This window comes from Conger conger, chromosome 4 (genome assembly GCF_963514075.1).
Source record: "Conger conger chromosome 4, fConCon1.1, whole genome shotgun sequence".
Taxonomy (NCBI): domain Eukaryota; kingdom Metazoa; phylum Chordata; class Actinopteri; order Anguilliformes; family Congridae; genus Conger; species Conger conger.
In genome coordinates, this window is record NC_083763.1 from 76,283,394 (window position 1) to 76,304,861 (window position 21,468).

At 42.9% G+C, this 21,468-nt stretch overlaps 1 protein-coding gene across 1 annotated transcript; it reads left to right on the forward strand.

Moving 5' to 3' along the window:
• The first annotated feature begins 1,976 nt into the window (after positions 1-1,976).
• Positions 1,977-15,167, forward strand: LOC133126745 (E3 ubiquitin/ISG15 ligase TRIM25-like). The gene is made up of 12 exons (XM_061239078.1): positions 1,977-2,585; positions 2,784-2,879; positions 3,091-3,324; positions 4,007-4,163; positions 4,341-4,400; positions 5,290-5,813; positions 11,469-11,762; positions 12,834-12,929; positions 13,155-13,388; positions 13,542-13,698; positions 13,893-13,943; positions 14,231-15,167. The coding sequence occupies exons 1-12, from the start codon at positions 1,995-1,997 to the stop codon at positions 14,767-14,769; spliced, it is 3,033 nt and encodes a 1,010-aa protein (XP_061095062.1). The 5' UTR covers positions 1,977-1,994; the 3' UTR covers positions 14,770-15,167.
• The last annotated feature ends 6,301 nt before the right edge of the window (positions 15,168-21,468 follow it).

Genomic DNA, 21,468 nt, shown 5'->3' on the forward strand with positions numbered 1-21,468 from the left:
TCTGTACTGCAAGAAAATAATTGTTAAAGGTGAAGAAGCAGGGGATGTGTGGGGCCTGGATGAGTCTTTGCGTCAAATTTGATCCACAGAACTCTCCACACCATTTCAACGCTGCTCTCGTCTCTGTTGCCCTCGCGTGACAATAACTCTGATTCCGATTCTGACTGCGGTCGGGCGCAGGAATGCGAGCTATCCGGGATCACGCCTACTGAACCGGCAGGCACACATAGCTGTGTTGCGTTAGGTGAGAACATTTTTTCTGTTTGTTAATATAATGGGCTCTCTTTATGTCTGCAAATAAATGCCGGTGAAAACCGGAATTACCACATTCTCACACTCAGTCAGTTACAGCAGGTACCATTAGCTAGCTTGCTAACAGACCATTACTGTCACTGAGCTGAGAGAGCTAGGGTAATGTTAGCCAGCTTGCTAATGGTACCTGTTGTAACTGACTGAGTCAAGCCAAGTGACATGACCTAACCAATGAGTGTCCGGGCATTGGTTTATAGGCACAGTCTAATTAAGTAGCTCACTGAGCCAGCTTAATCTGTCAAAGCACAATCCTGCAATCCTGCAGTTCAGCTGTGAGGAGTGTCTGAGCTGCTCCTTGGCTATGTGAACATCCTGCATGGTGATTGGCTGGCGGTATAACCAATAGAGGACCAGAGAGAACATGAATCACCTTGCTGCTAATGGAATGCATGTGGCCGTTATTGTCTCTTCCTTGTCTGTTTGGAGAGTATGAATGAATTGCATAATAATAAAAAGTAGGAGTTTGTGAGTGACTGCCGGGAGAGTTCCCCCTCTCTTTGCTCTCTGGCGTGGCACAAAGCCCCAGGTATGGAACAGGTAGGACCGGACAGATCCTGCGACGTGATTGGCAGGAAGTGTAACCAACTTTCTCAGAAACAAATGATGAAATCAGACACAAACACTTGGCAGTGGAGTGATACAGTGTAGGTACATACAAATACACAAGCCAGAAATACACAATCTTTGATTGTAAAAGGTAGTTATTAGTACCCAAAGAGTAAACCATTTTTTCAGGCATATAATTATTCACAATGTATTCCTTGAAGAGCAAAACAACTTCTACTGTGCCTTTATTGAATGGGCGAAAATGTGAGGAAAAAAAAAATCACGTTGCTGCTGACTGAGTGCATTTGAGTGTGGCACTTGTTGTTTGTCCTTTGTGTGTTTGTTAATCATAACATAACATAATGAGAAGAACAAGCCATTCAGCCCAGCAATGCTCTTTTTCCTACCACTAAAGTCTACCTCCTGTACCACTTTGCCTAAAAGCTAAATAGTATCTAGCACCTTATTATTATTATTTTTTCAAGCCTAGTCTTGAAAATCCCCAGTGTGTTTCTGTCCAGGAAACCTATTCCACACAGTGATCACGCTCTGCGGGAAAAAGTATTTGCTAACGCCTGTGTGGAATTTATTCTTGGCTAATTTCCATTTCTGCCCCCCTCGTTCTAATAACCGAGCTCACCCTGAGAACCACCTGTAGTTCACTTTCAAATGTTTGTGAGGGACAGCAAGATCTGTGCCAGTACAGTTCCCACTCTCTTCTGTATAGAGGGTAGGCCTGTAGTGTAGTGGTTAAGGTACATGACTGGGACATGCAAGGTCAGTGGTTCGATCCCCGGTGTAGCCACAATAATAACCCTGCATTGCTCCAGGGGAGGATTGTCTCCTGCTTAGTCTAATCAACTGTATGTCGCTCTGGATAAGAGTGTCTGCCAAATGCCATTAATATGATGTAATGTATTCTGATTTCTTTCCATTGTGAGTTTCCTGTAAGAAACGTGTATGACCGGACAGATCACATTCACCCTATCATCCCTGCTCTGCTCAGCTTGGCCTCAGACCAGCACCACACCTCCTGCAGCTGTGGGCAGAATCAGAACATCACTCCCACTCTCTCTGTCACACAGTTCCAGATAAATTAAACTTAACTCTGTGTCCGTGTCAGTGTGAGCAGTGAAATGGCTGAAGGTGGAGGTTTACTGAATCAGGACCAGTTGAGCTGTTCGATCTGTCTGGATCTACTGAAGGATCCGGTGGCTATTGCCTGTGGACACAGTTACTGTATGGGCTGTATTAAGGGCTACTGGGATCAGGATGATCATACTGGTGTCTACAGCTGTCCTCAGTGCAGACAGACCTTCACCCCAAGGCCTGTTCTGAACAAAAACACCATGCTGGCTGAAGTGGTGGAGAAACTGAAGAAGACAGGACACCAAGCTAGTCCTCCTGCTCACTGTTACGCTGGACCTGGAGACGTGGCGTGTGATGTCTGCACTGGGAGAAAGAGCAAAGCTGTCATGTCCTGTCTGGTGTGTCTGGCCTCTTACTGCGAAACTCACATCCAGGCTCATTATGATTCTCCTCCTCTTAAGAAGCACAAACGGGTCAAAGCCACTGGAAACCTGCAGGAGAAGATCTGCTCTCATCATGACAAAGTGCTGGAGGTTTACTGTCGAACCGATCAGCAGTTTATCTGTTATCTGTGTACAATGGATGGACACAGAGGCCATGACACAATCCCAGCTGCAGCAGAAAGGACTGAGAAACAGGTAAGCACTGGAATTCTGACTTATCCAACCCCCAGGACAGAAACACTGTTGTGACAGGTTTGTTCACTTCAGTTCAGGATGTTTTTGTAGGTTAAATGGCAGTTATCTTGGATAAGCTGTTCCTATCCTTTGAATAAGGCTATCTGCCAAAAAAATTGCATAACTTAACACTTGCTAAGTTCTATTTTTCAACAACAGAAGCAGCTGGGGGCGACACAGAGTAAATTCCAGCAGAGAATCCAGGAGAGAGAGAAGGAGCTGCAGGATCTGAGACAGGCTGTGCACTCACTCAAGGTGGGTACTGACCAGAGGAGAAGACAACAGCTGGCTGCTGGAAGAGCCATTTCAGGGCTCAGTCAGTGCTCTCCTCCAGTCAGCCAGTGAGGAGCCCAGTGTCTCCCACTGAGCCACACTGTGGGGAACAGGCTGTCTGGGGTCCCAGTAAGAGCTGAGTGAAAGGCCTCGTTAAAATGTACAGCCCTCCTCTCTCTGTGTCTCCTAACAGCGCTCTGCACAGGCAGCAGTGGATGACAGTGAGAGGATCTTTATTGAGATGATCCGCTCGATTGCAAGAATACGCTCTGAGGTGAAAGAGCTGATCAGAGATCAGGAGAAGGCTGAAGTGAGTCGGGCTGAAGGACTCCTGGAGCGACTGGAGCAGGAGATTGCTGAGCTGAGGAGGAGAGACGCTGAGCTGGAGCAGCTTTCACACACAGAGGATCACATCCATTTCCTCCAGGTAACATCACTGGCTCTCTGACAGTCTGTAATGTATACATAGTAGATGTAGGCCAAGGAAGGCATGAGCAGTTCACGACCAAATAACTCTTGCCATAATAAATGAATACCCCCCAAACACCGGTCCGACAGATCAGGAACACTCTTCAGGTGAAAAGGTCACACACAGATCTACAGAGGCTACCCAGCAAGATGCTAACCACTGATTAGCTGCAAAAACAAAATGGCCAGGTTAGTTTGGTAAAATAAAAATAAAAAAATAAAAAAGTTCCTAAAAGAGCCTGCAGAGTTCTGGAAGAAGGACTTTGGACAGATGAGACCAGGACTTACATCACAGTGATGGCAAGAGCAGAGTTTGGAGGCTACAAGGAACTGCCCAAGAACCAAATCACCTTCCCTTCATCGATATAACACGCTGGTGGGGGTGTCTGTTAGGGAAACTGTCCAATTACTTTTGGTCGGCTAAAATGTATGTATGTATATATGTTAAAAAATATATATAAAAAGGGGGACGTAATTCCTACACAAATAACCTCTTGCTCATTTCTTCGTTTGAAATTAAAAAACTTCCAAATACTTATGGACTGCACCTGGCAAGGTCTGTCTCTCATTTACAAAAATCTGCTTGTGGCATTTTCACGGGAATTTGTAGTGAGTCGGTCTGTCTGTCTGTCTGTCTGAAGAACTGCCAGGCTCTCTGTGCCCCTCCCGAACCCAGATGCGTACCCATCACTTTCAATCAACATTTCTCCTTCGACGTTGCAAGAAAATCTGTTTCTGAACTGAAGGAGCAACTGGAGGACTTCTGCAGAGGAGGATTACTCAAGATCACTGAATCAGGTATAGGGAAAATGAATCCACTTAAACACATATATAAAAGTAAAATTCAATTAGTATGAGAAAGTAAGGTAGTATGAAGTTGAAGCATATTTTTCTGAAATCTTTGGCAAATTTCAGGGTAATTTTTCTGTCCTGCGTGTATCTCAAATGCTGCTTCTGTCTTTTTGTGTCCCACAGTGAGAGAGGTTGGTATTCTACCAATTCCACAACCTGCAGATAGAGGGGATTTCTTACAATGTAAGTCCATTTCCATTCAAGAGTCCACTTAAAACATTGTATTAGAAATGTAAAATTGTGTCATGAATGGAGCTCACAGAAATTCCCGACTTCTGTAACATGTAGTTTCCTCCTCCCAGGCTCATCTGCCATCTGTTGTCCTGTTCCATGTCAAAAGGCACACAAATACTGTGACTCATTGTGCGTGTGTTTGTGTATGTTTGTTTGTGTGTGTGTGTGTGTGTGTGTGTGAGCGTTTGCATGTGTTTGTTTGTGTATGCATGTGTGTGCGTGTTGGGTGTGTGTATGTGTGCGTGTGTGTGTATGTGTGCGTGTGTGTTTGTGCATGTGTGTGGCTAGCCAAATGGCATTAATGCAATGTAATGTTTCTTGCATCTTGTTCATGACTGTTTGTGAAAGCCGGCAAGTGAATTATTGTCTAAAACATTTTGACATTAAAATGTATGTTGTTCTTGTAGTACCCCCCCTTTCACTGATATTTGGGGGGACAGGTCCCCCATGTCCTCCTGGAAATGACATCTGTTAATGTGTTTGGAACATTTTTAGTTGTATTCAATATAAATATTTCATGCCCGTGAAATGACTGTTTGAATGCTGTTATTAGCACAGCCTGTAGCGCAGTGGTTAAGGTGCCTAACTGCGGCCGCAAGGTCGGTGGTTCGATCTGCACAGCCGTTGGGCCCTTACGCAAGGCCCTTAACCCTGCATAGCTCCAGGGGCGGATTGTCTCCTGCTTTGTCTAATCAACTGTATGTCGCTCAGGATAAGAGCGGCTTGCACATGCCATTCATGTAATGTTATAATAAAATAAAACATAATTTAAGTGAGGTTTTTTAAAAATAGTTGTTTAGATATTTCCTGTAATTGCAATTCTGATTTCATCTTTCAGATTACTCTCATCTCACACTGGACCCCAACACAGTCCATTCAAAACTGTCTCTGTCTGAGGGGAACAGACAGCTGTCCCGTGGGGAACAGATGCAGCCATATCCTGATCATCCAGAGAGATTTGACTACTGGGAGCAGGTGCTGTGCAGAGAGGGTCTGTCTGGACGCTGTTACTGGGAGGCTGAGTGGAGTGGGAGAGGGGATGTTTACATAGCAGTGTCATATGTGGGGATCATCAGGAAAGGGTGGGCTTATGATGCTCTCTTTGGATATAATAAGAAGTCCTGGAGCCTATGTTGCTCTCATTCCAAATGTCATTTCTATCACAACCAAAAATGCACAAGACTCCCTATCCCTCCCTCCTCCAGAATAGGAGTGTACCTGGATCACAGGGCAGGAACTCTGTCCTTCTACAGCATCTCTGACACAATGACCCTCCTGCACAGAGTCCAGACCACGTTCACTCAGCCCCTCTACCCTGGGTTCTATGCCAACACAGCAGGGTCTACCATTAAGCTGTGCCCAGTGGGGCTAAAGTGAAAGATGAATCAGATAGCTGCTTTATCTCTGCCCAGACAGGCACACATTACACTACATGTTATTTAAGCTGACTTAAGCCTTGCTTAAGGGCCCAACATGTCATGTACCTTATCCACTACTCTACAGGCTGCACACTACAATCCCTAAAGCTGACACACAAGAACACTTGCCCCTTACTAAGAATAATTCAACAATGACACTATACAAAATTTGGATTCAGATCACTCTGCAAACATTTTAAGCATTCTCTGCACGTGTGGAGTAATTGCCAGTGGCTGCCCTCTCTTCCCTGTTCCCTGGTAGAACGTAGTGTCTATGGCTGTGGGCTGGTATGCTTTGTGATTGTTTAATGATTTTAACTCTTCAGGATGTTGAACCGATTTTTGCTCACGTGCAGAACTGGCCCCGGGGCTCATTGGAGGACAACTGAGATGGTGCTGTTGATCAGGGAGCTCATTCCTCTGAGTAGAGTTGCAAAGTTCGGGAAAAATGTCCCTTTTTGTGGAATTTTGAGGGAAATTTCGGGAATTTTGATGACGTTTTTGGTAACTCATACCGTTAACGAAATTTTTCAGAAATCATTTGGATGTGTATTGGTTTTTGATTTATTGGACCTATTTGAAGAGGCACTGAAGATACTTTGCACACATTGTTAGGGAGAAACCCATTCTCAGTAATGTGAAAAAACATCATGACTTAAGTTTAACCCAGGCTGGGCCAGTGTGGGTTTTTATTTATTTTTATATTCATTCTTTTTTCAAGATGCAATTTTCAATCACTGTGGTAGCAGGATATACAATTTGAAAGTGTTAAAACTCACAGTTCTATATCTATAAACTATTTATGAGATGCCATTGCTTTAGCGACAACATTCCGTTATTTTGTAACATGTCGGTGGTAAAGCAAGTGTGGGGGGATCTCACCTTCTCTGCATTTTGGAAAAGTCACAGACTACACAAGACTCCACAAATCAAGGTAATGTGCTAATCACGGCCAGGGCCAGTGAACCAAATGCATTATAGTTTCTCATTTTAAAAAGCCACAATAATCTGTATCCACCAATAAACAGAAAATATTTTCAGTGAGAAAAAAAAAATCTTCCACTTTGTTTGAGCTTCTGTAACTTTGTTTTCTCAATATTTTGAATCATCTTGACTTACTTTTCCCAGCCCAAGCAATCTTGGGTTACTTTTCAGATGAGACAAGGATTATGTGTGTAGTCAAAAGGGTTCAAGAATAGCAACCATTTTATTTGGGGTTTGTCAATTTCAATGCTGTGTGAAGAAAACGTGGCGATACTTAAGGGGTTAAAACAATGTGAATGCAGTTCTTTATTTGTATGTTTATTTTGTCATAATATAAAAGCAAACATATGCAGGATTCTCCCCAAAGAATGTAGCAGCGGTGGTGCAAGCAGCAGGTCGAGTGTGATCAGAAAGATCAGGCCCCTGTGAAACGGCAAAATCAGCAGGTCGTGTGTGATCAGAAAAATATCTGCAGGTTGTGGAATTGGAAGAATACCAACCTCTCTCACTGTGGGACACAAAAATACAGAAGAAGCATGTCAGGCACACACAGGACAGAAAATTTACCCTGACATTTGCCAAAGATTTCAGAAAAATATGTTTCAACTTCATACTGCCCTTCACTCTGTCAGTACTCCCTTCAGTACTGGATTTTTGCTTTGGCACATAAAAAAAAAAAAATTCAAATAGGCTCTGGTCCTTATTGTTGTTGTACAGGTAGCAGTTGAAATTGTACTTTCCTCTCGGGTCTTTCAGCGCACTTATCCCTGGTTATGGGTATGCACTTTGTTGTACGTCGCTCTGGATAAGAGCGTCTGCCAAATACCATTAATGTAATGTAATGTAATGTGATTCAAACCCTCAAACCACAACACTGTTTATCTTTCCCCCTTCTCTTTGAACGTGCTGACATTAAAACCCAAAATTATGGAATCAGCACACTTAAAGGACGTTCATCCAGCTTTTAGAGATGAACATCTGGGGGTGGTTGGTTTTGCTTACAGTGCCACTCCTGCATCTGGGGGTGGTTGGTTTTGCTCACAGTGCCACTCCTGCATCTGGGGGTGGTTGTTTGATGTTGTAGTTCCCCTTTGGCCAGTGTAAGGCGGGCTGGCTGCAATACCCTTTTTTAGTTGCTCTGTTGCTCTGTCAGTGAGCAGGTGAAGTGGCGTTCCTCTGGTGGTGGTGCCATAAAAGTTTACAACCTTCCACAACAACACACCATTCTATTCCAGTGGGCCATAGTCCCTTCTCTGCACCGAGTTAGGGCACATGAAGGGCTGACAAGGGAAGACAAGGGAATCTGTTCTCTTGTCAATCACTCTGTCCCAATACTCTCAGGGTTCAGTCACTGTAATGAATTAAGCATGGGATGTTTCATGACAAAGCAGGTTTAGGGTCTATTCATGTTTAGTATTATATTTCTTGTTTCACTGTGACTGGTGCAATGGTCTAATTTCCACAGCAGTATAGCTAGGACTTGGTAACCATCCAGGAACCTGGGGAGAACTGTGGGAACCTGCCCCCCTGTCTCCATCTCTTGACCAGCACCCACCAGCTGGACAGCAATGTCTTTAAATCTGAATTTACTAAATTTAGATTTGGACCATTTTTATATGGAGTTCAAAGGCTTGGTTTCAGCTTATAAGCAGAAATCAAGTAGTCTGGGCGGGTCTATAGCCATACCACCATACTGCAGACCATGCATGTAGCTTCTATGTCCTTCACCAGCACCACATGCACACACACCGCATGAAGATTGTTTCTTTCTTTGTTACCAGGTATGACTTTTAACACTCTGGAATTTGGTTTGTATTGTAATACTTGTATTTATATTTTATTTGGAATTAGACTGTGATTAACCAAGTGACCTTCCTGGGAAAATAAATTGTTATAACTTGATCTGTGTGGTTTCGCTAACTGAACACTCACTGTTACACAGGGAAAGGTTCCCTTTGTTTCATATTAAATTTTCTCAAAAGATCCAAAGAACGATTCCACGGGAATAATAATAGAGGAAATCAGGGTAAGGAAAAAGGCTCACAATTTGAAAAAGATGTTTATTTCGGAGAACAGCAGAAATACAATGATCGTATCCTGGGTTAAACTGAGTCAATCTAAACCGCAAACCAAAAGTGTCTCTGTGGATGGATTAGTTCTCTGACCACGCACTCCTGGTGGCTATTCAATAATTGAGTCTGAGCGAAGCTACACAGGAGCCGGAATGATTGATTTAGCAGCGTTTGAGACTTGAGTGGATTAACATACACACCTACAATCTCACACCAGGAAGGGGGCAATACTTTCCCCCGGCACTGTATCAGTATTAGCACTTTGAGGAGGGATTGGTTCTTTAAATGCTGATAGGAACTTCAGTAATGCTCCTGTGCAGAGAACAGAAGTTGACATGATAAGAATTTTAGTAGCATATTAAGAGAGTAAATTCATTGTTTCAAATGATTAGATGATTAGATTTGTGAAATAAACCTTTTAAGTATGCCCTCATTTTAATTTAATTTGTAATATTTTGACTGGACATGGCTGTCGGCACTTACAGAAAGAATCAATGTAGGCCTAATTACATGATTATCTTTATATTTATTTATTGACCTAAATAATGCTCACCGTGTTAATTGGTTCCACAGCTTGGTTGATGTCAGACTTCATGAATGTAGCTTGGCTCGCAACAGTGTTTTTACAAACTATTGCTGTAATTTCTGAACTGTGCTTGCTGTAGCCAGACGCTGTCACAATGTTTAACTTTTGTTGTTGACCACTAGATGTCCCTAAACCTGATTTTGTCTGTACTAAGTTTTACTGCCTAATTATGCCTCTTGTTAACAGACCCACTTGCTCTCTGTTATCTGGTCATGTGAGCTGGTTAGCCAATTGTCTTAGAGTATTTAAGCCTGGTCTTTTCACTCTGTGTTTGTTGAGTCTTCGCTGAACGCTCTGTGAGTAACTTTGGCCTGTACCTCTGTGAACCTTAACTTTGTTTGCCTTACCTGTTCTTTGATCCGGGATTGTTATTACCCTGTGATATTTGGATTACTCAGTGGACTAACTGTCAGATGTTTTTGCCTTTTTGTGAATTTAAGGACTGTACTTTTTGCGTTTGGATTTTGTACTATATCTTCTGAGATTTTTGGAACTGACTTTTGTTGAAATAAACAAATTAACTTTACCTGCAGTTGCTTTGCAATTTGGTCACCCTCAGTTCCGTGGTGGTTCAGGGGATTGTTCACTGACTACCACGCCGGAGACCTGGGTTCTAGACTCGAGTCTGGTAGACGCTGGGTCTCCTTTCCATTCTGATGCCCTCATCAAAAATGCTGTTGTCACTATTTAGTAATAGTGCCTACTGAGGCTACTGTAGCTATTTTATTCTTCTGCCCAATGCAATTGTTTTATTAATTTCCAAATATCATCCAAGCTTGAGTCCACATATGCCGCTTGGACCCTGGCTTAGTTTTCTACATGGATGTATACACCATTGTAGACTGGCTCTCATAGTGAAATGGCTTGGATTCATGTGCAGTTTGTAACAGATATCAGGTTAGAATCTGTATTGAGACTGTTCTGTGTGTCTGTCTGCAGAGCTCTAAGTCTCTCTGTGTCCCTCCTGGACCTGGAGACTTACCCAGCATCACTGTCAGTCCACATGTCCCTTTTGAGGCTGTGAGGAAATCCGTCTCTGCGCTAAAAGAGTGACTGGAGGATGTCTGCCAGGGGCAACTGCTCAAAATGTCTAAATCAGGTTGCTAACTTTACAGAGCAGTCATTTATAGTTGGTTTAAGTACCAGAATCAGAATATTTGAAATCGATTATCCTCCATCCTCATTTCTCCATCTTATGTTTCTTTCTGTTCTTTTCTCTCACTCCTTCCCTGCTGTGAAAGTCCATGCTGTAGAGCAGAGGACCAGAGAGGAATGCTTACAGAGTGAGTGCTTGCTCTAAATGTACTCTAAAATGATCATCTCATAACTTCTATTCCACATGCGGTTTGTGTTTTTGAGCTTTTTTTTTAGTGTTAAAGTGCTATGTTTCCAAGCTGTTCATGAAATGATTGCCTGCATTCTCTGTTTTTGCATCATTATCGGATCACGGTGCTAAATGTTCGGGTTTTTTTTTTTTTTTTTTTTTTTTTAAAGACCGAAAGATGACCATTGGGCTATCGGGTGCTACTTGTTTCCTCTGAAACATTCAGAAATGTACATACAGATGAAGCCATACTTAGATGGACCTGTCCTCATTTTAAATCTTAACCTTCTCCTCCATCAGATTTCTGTTGACTCACTCTGGACCCCAACACAGCCCATAAAACACTCCGTCTGTCTGAGGGGAACAGAGGTGACCTATATGAGTGAGATCCAGTCAAAGCCTGACCATCCAGAGAGATTTGAGTCCCATGCTGAAGTGCTGTGCAGGGAGGGTGTGTCTGGATGCTGTTACTGGGAGGCTGAGTGGAAGGGGGATGGGGTTTCTATAGCTGTGACATAAAGAGATCAGCAGGAAAGGGTGGGCTACTGACACTGTGCTGGGACATAACAAATCCTGGTGTTTGTGCTGCTCTGCCTCCAGTTACTCTTTCTGGCACAATAATAAGAGCATTAAAATCCCTGTTCCCTCCTCCAGAATAGAAAGCGCAAAGCCATCAATTCCTGTCTGGTGTGTCTGGCCTCTTACTGTGAAACTCATCTCAAACTTCACAATGAGCTTCACCCAGGAAACACACATAATGTCATCAATGCTACTGGACGCCTGCAGGACAATATTTGCCATCAGCATGAGAAACTGTTGGAGGTTTATTGTCGTTCTGATCAGCAGTGTATCTGTTATCTGTGTACAATGGATGAACACAGAGGCCATGATACAGTCTCAGCTGCAGCAGAAAGGACTGAGAAACAGGTAAGGACTGGAGCTCTTCCCTGGCAGGTCTGACACTGGTAATAATACAGAGGAATAGTTTCAAATTAAAGTTGAAAAGTTACTGATTGAAAACACACTCCAAAAAATGTCATGCCATGTTTTCGGGAAAAAAAACATGCCATATGTATATATGTTGTTAAAATGTCTTTTACACATCACACCTTCCTGATCATGTGCTGGAGCCTGTAGGGAGGCTGAATATTGAGCCACATCTGATTCTCCCACACGGACGGAGGATCGGTCCCCCATGGCACTTTCACTGCTCTGCTCCCTTCTCTGTCTGTTACCCTCTCTACTTTCTGCCTGCACTCTCACAAATAAAGTCACAGTGGAGGTATATTCTTGTTCTTCAAGGATGACATTTCCCAAATATACCCTGAGAGGACAGTAATGTTCTCTTTGGGTACAAATTAGTATGTTTTTTTCAAGCAAAAAAGGTACAAGTAATGAATGATGTATTGCTGGCGAGGGGTAAAATTTTAGGTAAAACCTGTATAGAGTAGCGCCCCAGTGACGAGGATTTGTACCTTTTTAGGCCGTTTTCATACCTTTATTTCCGTGTGTTCTGAGTGTATATGAATAAAGAAGGAGAAACAAAATATCTTCCTGTATTTAAATGCATATAGAAACTTAAAGCATTTTATTATGCATTTGAACATCTTTTCAAAACCTGCTTAACTCATTACCTGCCCTGGGTGAGGCTATTTTAACTTAAAAAAAAATATTATAATAGCCTCTGAACATGCTGTCTACATTACAAACACTATTCATTGAATTATTTCTGACCAGTGCACTGCTACACACTAGCCTGCAGGTGTCATTGTATTTCCTGGTTATTTATTCTGTGTTCAGTTGAAAATGACATCATTGTTTAACCCAGGGTTTTATCAGTTTAAGGATTATTTTACAGTGACAGACTACTACAACCTTAACGGCAAACGTGGTGCTGATTTTTTTTTTTGTTTTTTTTGTTTAATGCTACACAAGATGCAATATTTTATAAATGATGTGTACAATGTATGATAATATGAGAAATCAAACTATCCACAGAAGCAGCTGGGGGCGACACAGAGTAAATCCCAGCAGAGAATCCAGGAGAGAGAGAAGGAGCTGCAGGATCTGAGACAGGCTGTGCAGTCACTCAAGGTGGGTACTGACCAGAGGAGAAGACAACAGCTGGCTGCTGGAAGAGCCATTTCAGGGCTCAGTCAGGGCTCTCCTCCAGTCAGCCAGTGAGGAGCTTTCCAGCCCTGTGGGCCTCAATCCCACTGAGCCACACTGTGGGGAACAGGCTGTCTGGGGTCCCAGTAAGAGCTGAGTGAAAAGCCTCGTTAAAATGTACAGCCCTCCTCTCTCTGTGTCTCCTAACAGCGCTCTGCACAGGCAGCAGTGGAGGACAGTGAGAGGATCTTTACTGAGATGATCTGCTCCATTGAGAGAAGGTGCTCTGAGGTGAAAGAGCTGATCAGAGATCAGGAGAAGGCTGAAGTGAGTCGGGCTGAAGGACTCCTGGAGCGACTGGAGCAGGAGATTTCTGAGCTGAGGAGGAGAGACGCTGAGCTGGAGCAGCTTTCACACACAGAGGAACACATCCATTTCCTCAAGGTAACATCACTGGCTCTCTGACAGTCTGCACTATGTACACTGTACACACATGGTGAGGTGTGTTCCTCATTTACAAAGATCTTCTCCTGCCATCTGCACAGAAATCTTTACTGAGACTGTTCTCTGTCTGTCTGTCTGTCTGTCTGTCCGCAGAGCTGTCAGTCTCTCTATGCCCCTCCTGGACCTTACTTACCCAGCATCACTGTCAGTCCACACATCTCTTTTGAGGCTGTGAGGAAATCTGTCTCTGAGCTGAAAGGGCGAATGGAGGACGTCTGCAAGGGGGAACTGCTCAAAATTTCTGAATCAGGTTGTGAAAAATGTGAACGGGCAAAATCTTTCTTTGACTGTTTTTATCCATGCAAAGCCACTGGGGAGATCAAATGGAATGCATATACAGTAATTCTCTGTTAAACTCTGAGCTCCGAATAATATTTAGTATAAACAGAATCCCTCATTCCCATAACTTCATTTTTGTCCTTTTCTCTCTCTCTGTCCCTGCAGTGAAGGAAGTCCATACTGTAGAGCCCAGGACCAGAGAGGATTTCTTACAGTGTGAGTGCTCACTCTGAAACTCTCAGCTGAGATAAACACACACATACACGTACACACATACACACACACACACTTACACACATCCAGAACAGCCTGGTTGTCATTATATGAGTTGTAAGAGGGTGTAACCAGATATATTTGACTCTCAGTTTTAGTTCAGAAATGTTGGCCTATTATTATAACTCAGCTAAAATCACACTATACAGCATGTATAGAGAAAATAATGAATAATAGACTGACGTGATGGACCTGTTCTAATATGAAATCATAACCATGTCCTCCATCAGATTCCTGTCAGCTCACACTGGACCCCAACACAGTGCATAAACAGCTCCGTCTGTCTGAGGGGAACAGAGAGGTGACCTGTGTGGAAGAGATCCAGTCACATCCTGACTATCCAGAGAGATTTGAGCACTGGTCCCAGGTGCTGTGCAGAGAGGGTCTGTCTGGACACTGTTACTGGGAGGCTGAGTGGAGTGGAGGTGATGATGATGATTGGGTTGATATAGCAGTGACATATAAAGACATCCGCAGGAAAGGAGAAGGTGATGATGCTTCTCTGGGATGTAATGACAAGTCCTGGGCTTTGCGCCGTTCTCCCTCCAGTTACTCTTTCTGGCACAATAATGAGTGCACTGAAATCCCTGTTCCCTCCTCCTCCAGAATAGGAGTGTACCTGGATCACAGGGCAGGAACTCTGTCCTTCTACAGCGTCTCTGACACTATGACCCTCCTGCACACAGTCCAGACCACGTTCACTCAGCCCCTCTATCCTGGGTTTTGGGTTTATGCTGTCGGATCTTCTGTGAGACTGTGTGATCTGTGATGAGAGAGAGGGAGGATCAGCTGTAATCAGAGTGAGAGAAAAACACTGCAGTGAGACAGAGAGGAGAAGTTAATAAGACATGGAAGTTGCATTGCCTCCCAAATGGGCGGATACATCCTTTATTGAAAATCATCTGTTCATTTTCTCCCATACACTGTGTGGTATAGAGAATTTATTAGAAACCGAAGAGATCAATCAGGAATAAGACAGGAAATATGTGCATTCAGAAAATAGGATTCTCTGCTTACATTTCTGCTTCTTCCACACAGGACTCTATGAATGCTTTGTGACGATCACTCTTTTGGGAGAAAGTCGTTCTGTAGTTTATGTTCATGTGTCCTTTGTACCAATGTGAGGAAGTGTAAACTGAATTAAAATTCCAAAAGATTGTTGTACATGTATCATATACTGTATACTTTGTTGTTTGTTCGTTTGTGTTACTTTAATCAAATAAAAACAGACTACATTCCTCCCTGCCCTGGGTTTTTGGTGTGGTAAGAATCTTTTGCTTCCCTCCTGCTTAAATTTGGTGGACAGCTAAGAGTGGAGAGAGAGAACAGTTTAAGTGAGGTTTGAAAGGGTTGGATGGAGAGAACTGAAAGAAAAGCAGGGCTTTGGGCTCTCTGGGTTTCCTGTCAGTTATGATACAGCAGTGGTTTGGCCCACGTACAGGAAGTGCCTCACCACCATAGATCTGTGCAGCTAATGAGATATTAACCTGTGTAAATGTGTCTGTGCTGTACCCCAACATGGCCGCCATCTTCCGTCTCACACATCAGACTCTACAGGACTGTTAGTCGGTTGATAAGCACTCCATGCCTGTGTATCCCGCTGCCATCTTGTGTTCTTATCCTGCTGGGCTCAGCTCAGTGTCCCACAGTGAGCAGCTCATGCAGTAGCACAGTTTCACCACCAGAGGGAGCACGTCAGTGCCCGATTGGCTCCGGTCTTAAGGGTTCTGATTGGTGGGGCTGGGAGAAGGAGGAATTGGAGAATGCAGCTTACTTGCCTCCTACTGAGGATGTAACTTGAGATCACTGGATGAGAAAGTTGTTAATTTGGCTAAATGTTCTCTGAATGTAGTGTATTTAAAATCCCTTGATGATATACATCCTGTGTTTACAGGGTTTCGCTGAGTTTGACCGTACTGTGTCCTCTAAATATGTCCAATCTATGAAAAATACTGTCGACTGTCAAACATACATTACATTACATTCGTGCCATTTTGGCAGACGCTCTTGTCCAGAGCGATGTACAGTTGATTCGATTAAGCAGGAGCAATGCAGGGTTAGGGGCCTTTCTCAAGGGCCCAATGGCTGTGTGGATCTTATCTCCTACATCTGGAGGTGTTTGGTTTTGGTCACAGTGGAACTCCTGCATCTGGAGGTGGTCGGTTTTGGTCACAGTGGCACTCCTCCATCTGGGGGTGGTTGTCTCATGTTGTAGTTCCGCTTTGGCCTTGATGGGTCATTGGGTCTTTGTGGTCAGAGCTCCTTTTCTGCCACTGATGCCTTCTGCTCTGCTATGTCACATCAACACAATAGACACTGTGCCGGGACCTGGAAGGAGCAGTTCATGCTGAAAAACCTGCCCACTGACTGAATGAAAGCAGCTCTGCAATAAAGAGGGGGCTGAAGTTCCTCCACACTCTGCAACATCAAATCACACAAGTGTTTGATTGCAGCTATTGTTGCAAAAAATGGTGAAATCAGATATTAAGTTTAAGGAGATAATTACTTTTTCACATGAGTGATAATTACTTTTTCACATGGTGTTTGATCTCTTTTTTCATGAAATAAACTAAATAATAATTTCTAAAATGTGTTCCATGTTTACTAAGGTTCCCTTTGTTTCATATTACATTTTCTCCAAAGATCTGAAACGATTCCGCGGGACAAATATGCAATAATTGAGCAAATCAGGTTAAATGAAAAGATTCACAATTAGAAAAGGATGTTTATTTCGGAGAACAGCAAAAATACAATAATCTTATCCTGGGTTAAACTGAAGTCAATCTAAACCGCGAACCAAAAGTGTCTCTGTGGATGGACTAGTTCTCTGACCACGCACTCCTGGTGGCTATTCAATAATTGACGGCTATTCCCAACGGTTGTGGTGACTCGTTGCCACTCCTATCAGCCCTATTGCAGGCTGACTCATGATAGTCTGAGCGAAGTTACGCAGGAGCCGGAATGATTGATTTAGCAGCGTTTGAGACTTGAGTGGATTAACACACAAACCTACAATCTTACACCAGGAAGGGGGCAATACTTTCCCCGGCACTGTATCAGTATTAGCATTTTGAGGAGGGATTGGTTCTTTAAATGCTGATAGGAACTTCAGTAATGCTCCTGTGCAGCGAACTTGACATGATAAGAATTTTAGTAGCATATTAACAGAGTAAATGTATTGTTGCAAAATGGATGATTGGATTTGTGAAATAAACCTATTAAGTATTCCTTAATTTTAATTTAATTTTGACTGGGCATGGCTGTCGGAATTTTACAGTTACAGAAAGATTAAATGCAGGCCTAATTACATTATTATCTTTATATTAATTTCTTGACCTAAATAATTTTCATCGTGTTAATTGGTTTCACAGCTTGGTTGATGTCAGACTCTTTAATGTAGCTCAGCTCGCAACAGTGTTTTTACAAACTATTGTGGTCATTTCTGAACTGTGCTTGCTGTAGCCTGAGGCTGGGTCTCTTTTCCATTCTGATACCCTAATCAAAAATACCATCATTACTATTCAGTAACAAAGGCTACTGTCGCTATGTTTCATTCTTCTGCCCAATGCAATTGTTAAACGTATCTGGAAGATGTGTGACAAAGCCAGCATTCTTTAGACTAAGCTTCTCGCTCATATGTACAAAGGCCAAGCTAATCAAAATGAAAACTGCATGCAAAAACACTCCTTGGTGAAATTCACACGGCAATTTGGACTTTGGCTCTGTGTGAAGAAATTCCAATATGTCCCCTTCATTTTGATGATGTCACAAGTAGCTTTTAAACAAACTGAGATACCAATCAATCGCTGGGTGTGTCTAGGACAGTCAGTATAAAGCCTGTCACTTTGCCAGTGGTTTTAGGTCCTTTTCTCTGTTCCTGAGGCACCAAGAGCTTGTCCTTAGCGTCTTGATATTGTAAGTAATTGCATGCTGTTTTTCCACTGCTAAATCATTACATGTGCATTCGTTCTGTTATTTTTATTATTGAAATATACAATATAGTATTGTAATTGTCGGAGAACTCACAAACTGACAAAACTGTTAAAATTGTTATATTATCAAAATGACCAAATGACAACATGGACCCTGGCTTAGTTTTCTACATGGATGTATACACCATTGTAGACTGGCAGTGTTCCTGTCAGTTTCAGACCCCACCCACAAAGCGTAATCCAGTTAATCTTCTTTTGGGCAATAAGGCTAGAGCTAGAGCAACCATATTCTGTTGGGACAGAATATTTAAAATCGATCTCAGTGTCAACATTATCCTCCATCCTCACATTTCTCTCTCCATCTTATTCATGTTTATTTCTGTTCTTTTATCTCCCTCCTTCCCTGCAGTGAAACAAGTCCATACTGTAGAGCAGAGGACCAGAGAGGAATGCTTACAGAGTGAGTGCTTGCTCTAAATGTACTCTAGAACAAAAATAGATTTTTTCTTTTTCACTTTAATGAAAAGCTTTCGATTTGTGGTCCATATTTATAAATTCTGTTCAAAGTATGCATGTTTTAGAGTTAAAGTGCAATGTTTCCAAGCTGTTCATAAAATGATTTGTTGCATTCTCTGTTTTTGCAAAATTATCGGATCACGGAGCTAAATAAATGTTAGCCTATTTTTTAAACACAGAAACATGACCATTTGGCTCTTGGGTGCTACTTGCTTCCTCTGAAACAATCTTAAAAGTACATACAGATGAAGCCATACTTAGATGGACCTGTCCTCATTTTAAATCTTAACCTTCTCCTCCATCAGATTCCTGTCAGCTCACACTGGACCCCAACACAGCGCATAAACAGCTCCATCTGTCTGGGGGGAACAGAGAGGTGACCTATATGAGAGAGATCCAGTCAAAGCCTGAGCATCCAGAGAGATTTGATTCCCATGCTGAAGTGCTGTGCAGGGAGGGTGTGTCTGGACGCTGTTACTGGGAGGCTGAGTGGAAGGGGGATGAGGTTTCTATAGCAGTGGCATATAAAGAGATCAGCAGGAAAGGATGGGCCACTGACTCTGTGCTGGGACATAATAACAAGTCCTGGAGTTTGTGCTGCTCTGCCTCCAGTTACTCTTTCTGGCACAATAATAAGAGCATTAAAATCCCTGTCCGTCCCTCCTCCTCCAGAATAGGAGTGTACCTGGATCACAGGGCAGGAACTCTGTCCTTCTACAGTGTCTCTGACACAATGACCCTCCTGCACAGAGTCCAGACCACGTTCACTCAGCCCCTCTACCCTGGGTTTTGGTTTTATAGTGGTGCTTCTTCTGTGAAACTGTGTGATCTGTGATGAGAGAGAGGGAGGATCAGCTGTAATCAGAGTGAGAGAAAAACACTGCAGTGAGAAAGAGAGGAGAAGTAAATAAAACATGGAAGTTGTATTGCCTCCCAAATGGGCAGATATATCCTTTATTGAAAATTATCTTTTCATTTTCTCCCATACACTGTGTGGTATAGATCATTTATCAGAAACCGAAGAGCGGTCAATCAGGAATAAGACAGGAAATATGTGCATTCAGAAAATAGGATTCTCTGCTTACATTTCTGCTTCTTCCACACAGGACTCTATGAATGCTTTGTGATGATCACTCTTTTGGGAGAAAGTCGCTCTGTAGTTTATGTTCATGTGTCCTTTGTACCAATGTGAGGCTGGCTGGCCTGAAGTGTAAACTGAATTCAAATTCCAAAAGATTGTTATACATGTATCATATACTGTATACTTTGTTGTATGTTGGTTTGTGTTACTTTAATAAAATAAAAAAATTAAAACGTGGATTTCCTCCATGAATGACCCGCTTCTTGTCTGCCTTCCTGGAACAGATGACCTGCTTCTGGTCTGCCTTCCTGGTACAGATGACCTGCTTCTGGTCTGCCTTCCTGGTACAGGTGACCTGCTTCTTGTCTGTGTCAGTATACCTCCTAAGAGAGTCTGAATGGAGTCCAGAGAGAGTCCTAGAAGGAATTGGAGGAAAAGGTTCAGGTGTCCATTCTTACTCCATCAGGCCTGATCCACTGCCCTCCTGTGTAACTCAGACAGCTGCACTCTGCCACTTACTCCTCCTTCTGTGGGTCAACCCTCGTACCTCTGTCACCTGGTGGATGCACTCAGGAGGGATCTGATTAGCTGCTGCAGGTCGGGAGGTGATCCAGAGGAGAGCAGAGGGAAGCAGATTCCCCTTAATGAGATTCAGATCTCGGAAAAGGAAGAGTAAAGATGAAATCAATGTCCTGATTGGCTTTTCCTTCTGCCCAGTCCAGAATTAACTTCTGCACAGAGATGGTTTTCCCAATGCCAGCTATGCCCTTTGTAAGCACAGTTCTGAAGCATTTCTCTTGTCCAGTGAGTCAGCGAGATCCTTGAAGTAAACACATGAAGAGGTGTGCTGTATCAGTGTGAAATAAACACATGAAGAGGTGTGCTGTATCAGTGTGTGAAATAAACACATGAAGGTGTGCTGTATCAGTGTGTGAAATAAACACATGAAGTGGTGTGCTGTATCAGTGTGAAATAAACACATGAAGAGGTGTGCTGTATCAGTGTGAAATAAACACATAAAGAGGTGTGCTGTATCAGTGTGTGAAATAAACACATGAAGAGGTGTGCTGTATCAGTGTGAAATAAACACATGAAGAGGTGTGCTGTATCAGTGTGTGAAATAAACACATGAAGAGGTGTGCTGTATCAGTGTGAAATAAACACATGAAGAGGTGTGCTGTATCAGTGTGTGAAATAAACACATGAAGAGGTGTACACGTTGCGTTATATTCATGAGATGGTGATGTATGGCCTACTTACCGCCCACGTCTGCTGAGATAGAGGCTTACCTCACTTCAATCCCTGGTACATCATTGGTTTGTAATAGTTTATTGCACAGCTTAAGTCTTCGCAGTTCAAGAATCTTGTTAAACAGCTCACCCAGCGACAGACCTGAACTTACGACTTGAGTGATAAGCCGGGATGGCTTTGTAAAATAGGCTAACAGAAGAAGCTAAGCTCTCCAAATAAGCATGGCATGATTTGTTGTTAATTGCCAGAGAACTTTTTCAGAATGCACAAGACTAGCTTTGTCGGACAATGTGGAGACAGACTCTGGGCCGATTATTACAAGGTAAGCAAACGTTTGAATTTGGCGTGCTAGTCTTCATTGATGTAGTAATGCTACATTAGTATATGGAGAAGCTTTGTCAATAGCGCTGCTAATATGAACAGGGGTGAAATATTGATAGCATTTTTTCCGGTGTGCCTTGTGAATGGTTAGCCACATTGGCAGTAAAAGCATGTACTTACAAACGGGACGCTCCTTCCCAGCAGCTACTTCTAGACCCAAGCTAGTACTCAAGTAGGATTGTGTGTGCGATATCAAGGTCTGGTTTCATTTACATTTACAGGATGGAGACAATGCAGAGAAGTATTAGTTGGCCAAGAGGGCGATTGATTGAGCCTGACTTGGCAGATGAAATGCAGGATATCATTT

Coding starts and splice junctions, on each gene's coding strand:
- LOC133126745 (XM_061239078.1), top strand. CDS start 1,995: ATGGCTGAAGGTGGAGGTTTACTGAATCAGGACCAGTTGAGCTGTTCG. Junction 4,401..5,289: donor TAGAGGGGATTTCTTACAAT/GTAAGTCCATTT, acceptor TTCATCTTTCAG/ATTACTCTCATCTCACACTG. Junction 13,944..14,230: donor CAGAGAGGATTTCTTACAGT/GTGAGTGCTCAC, acceptor GTCCTCCATCAG/ATTCCTGTCAGCTCACACTG.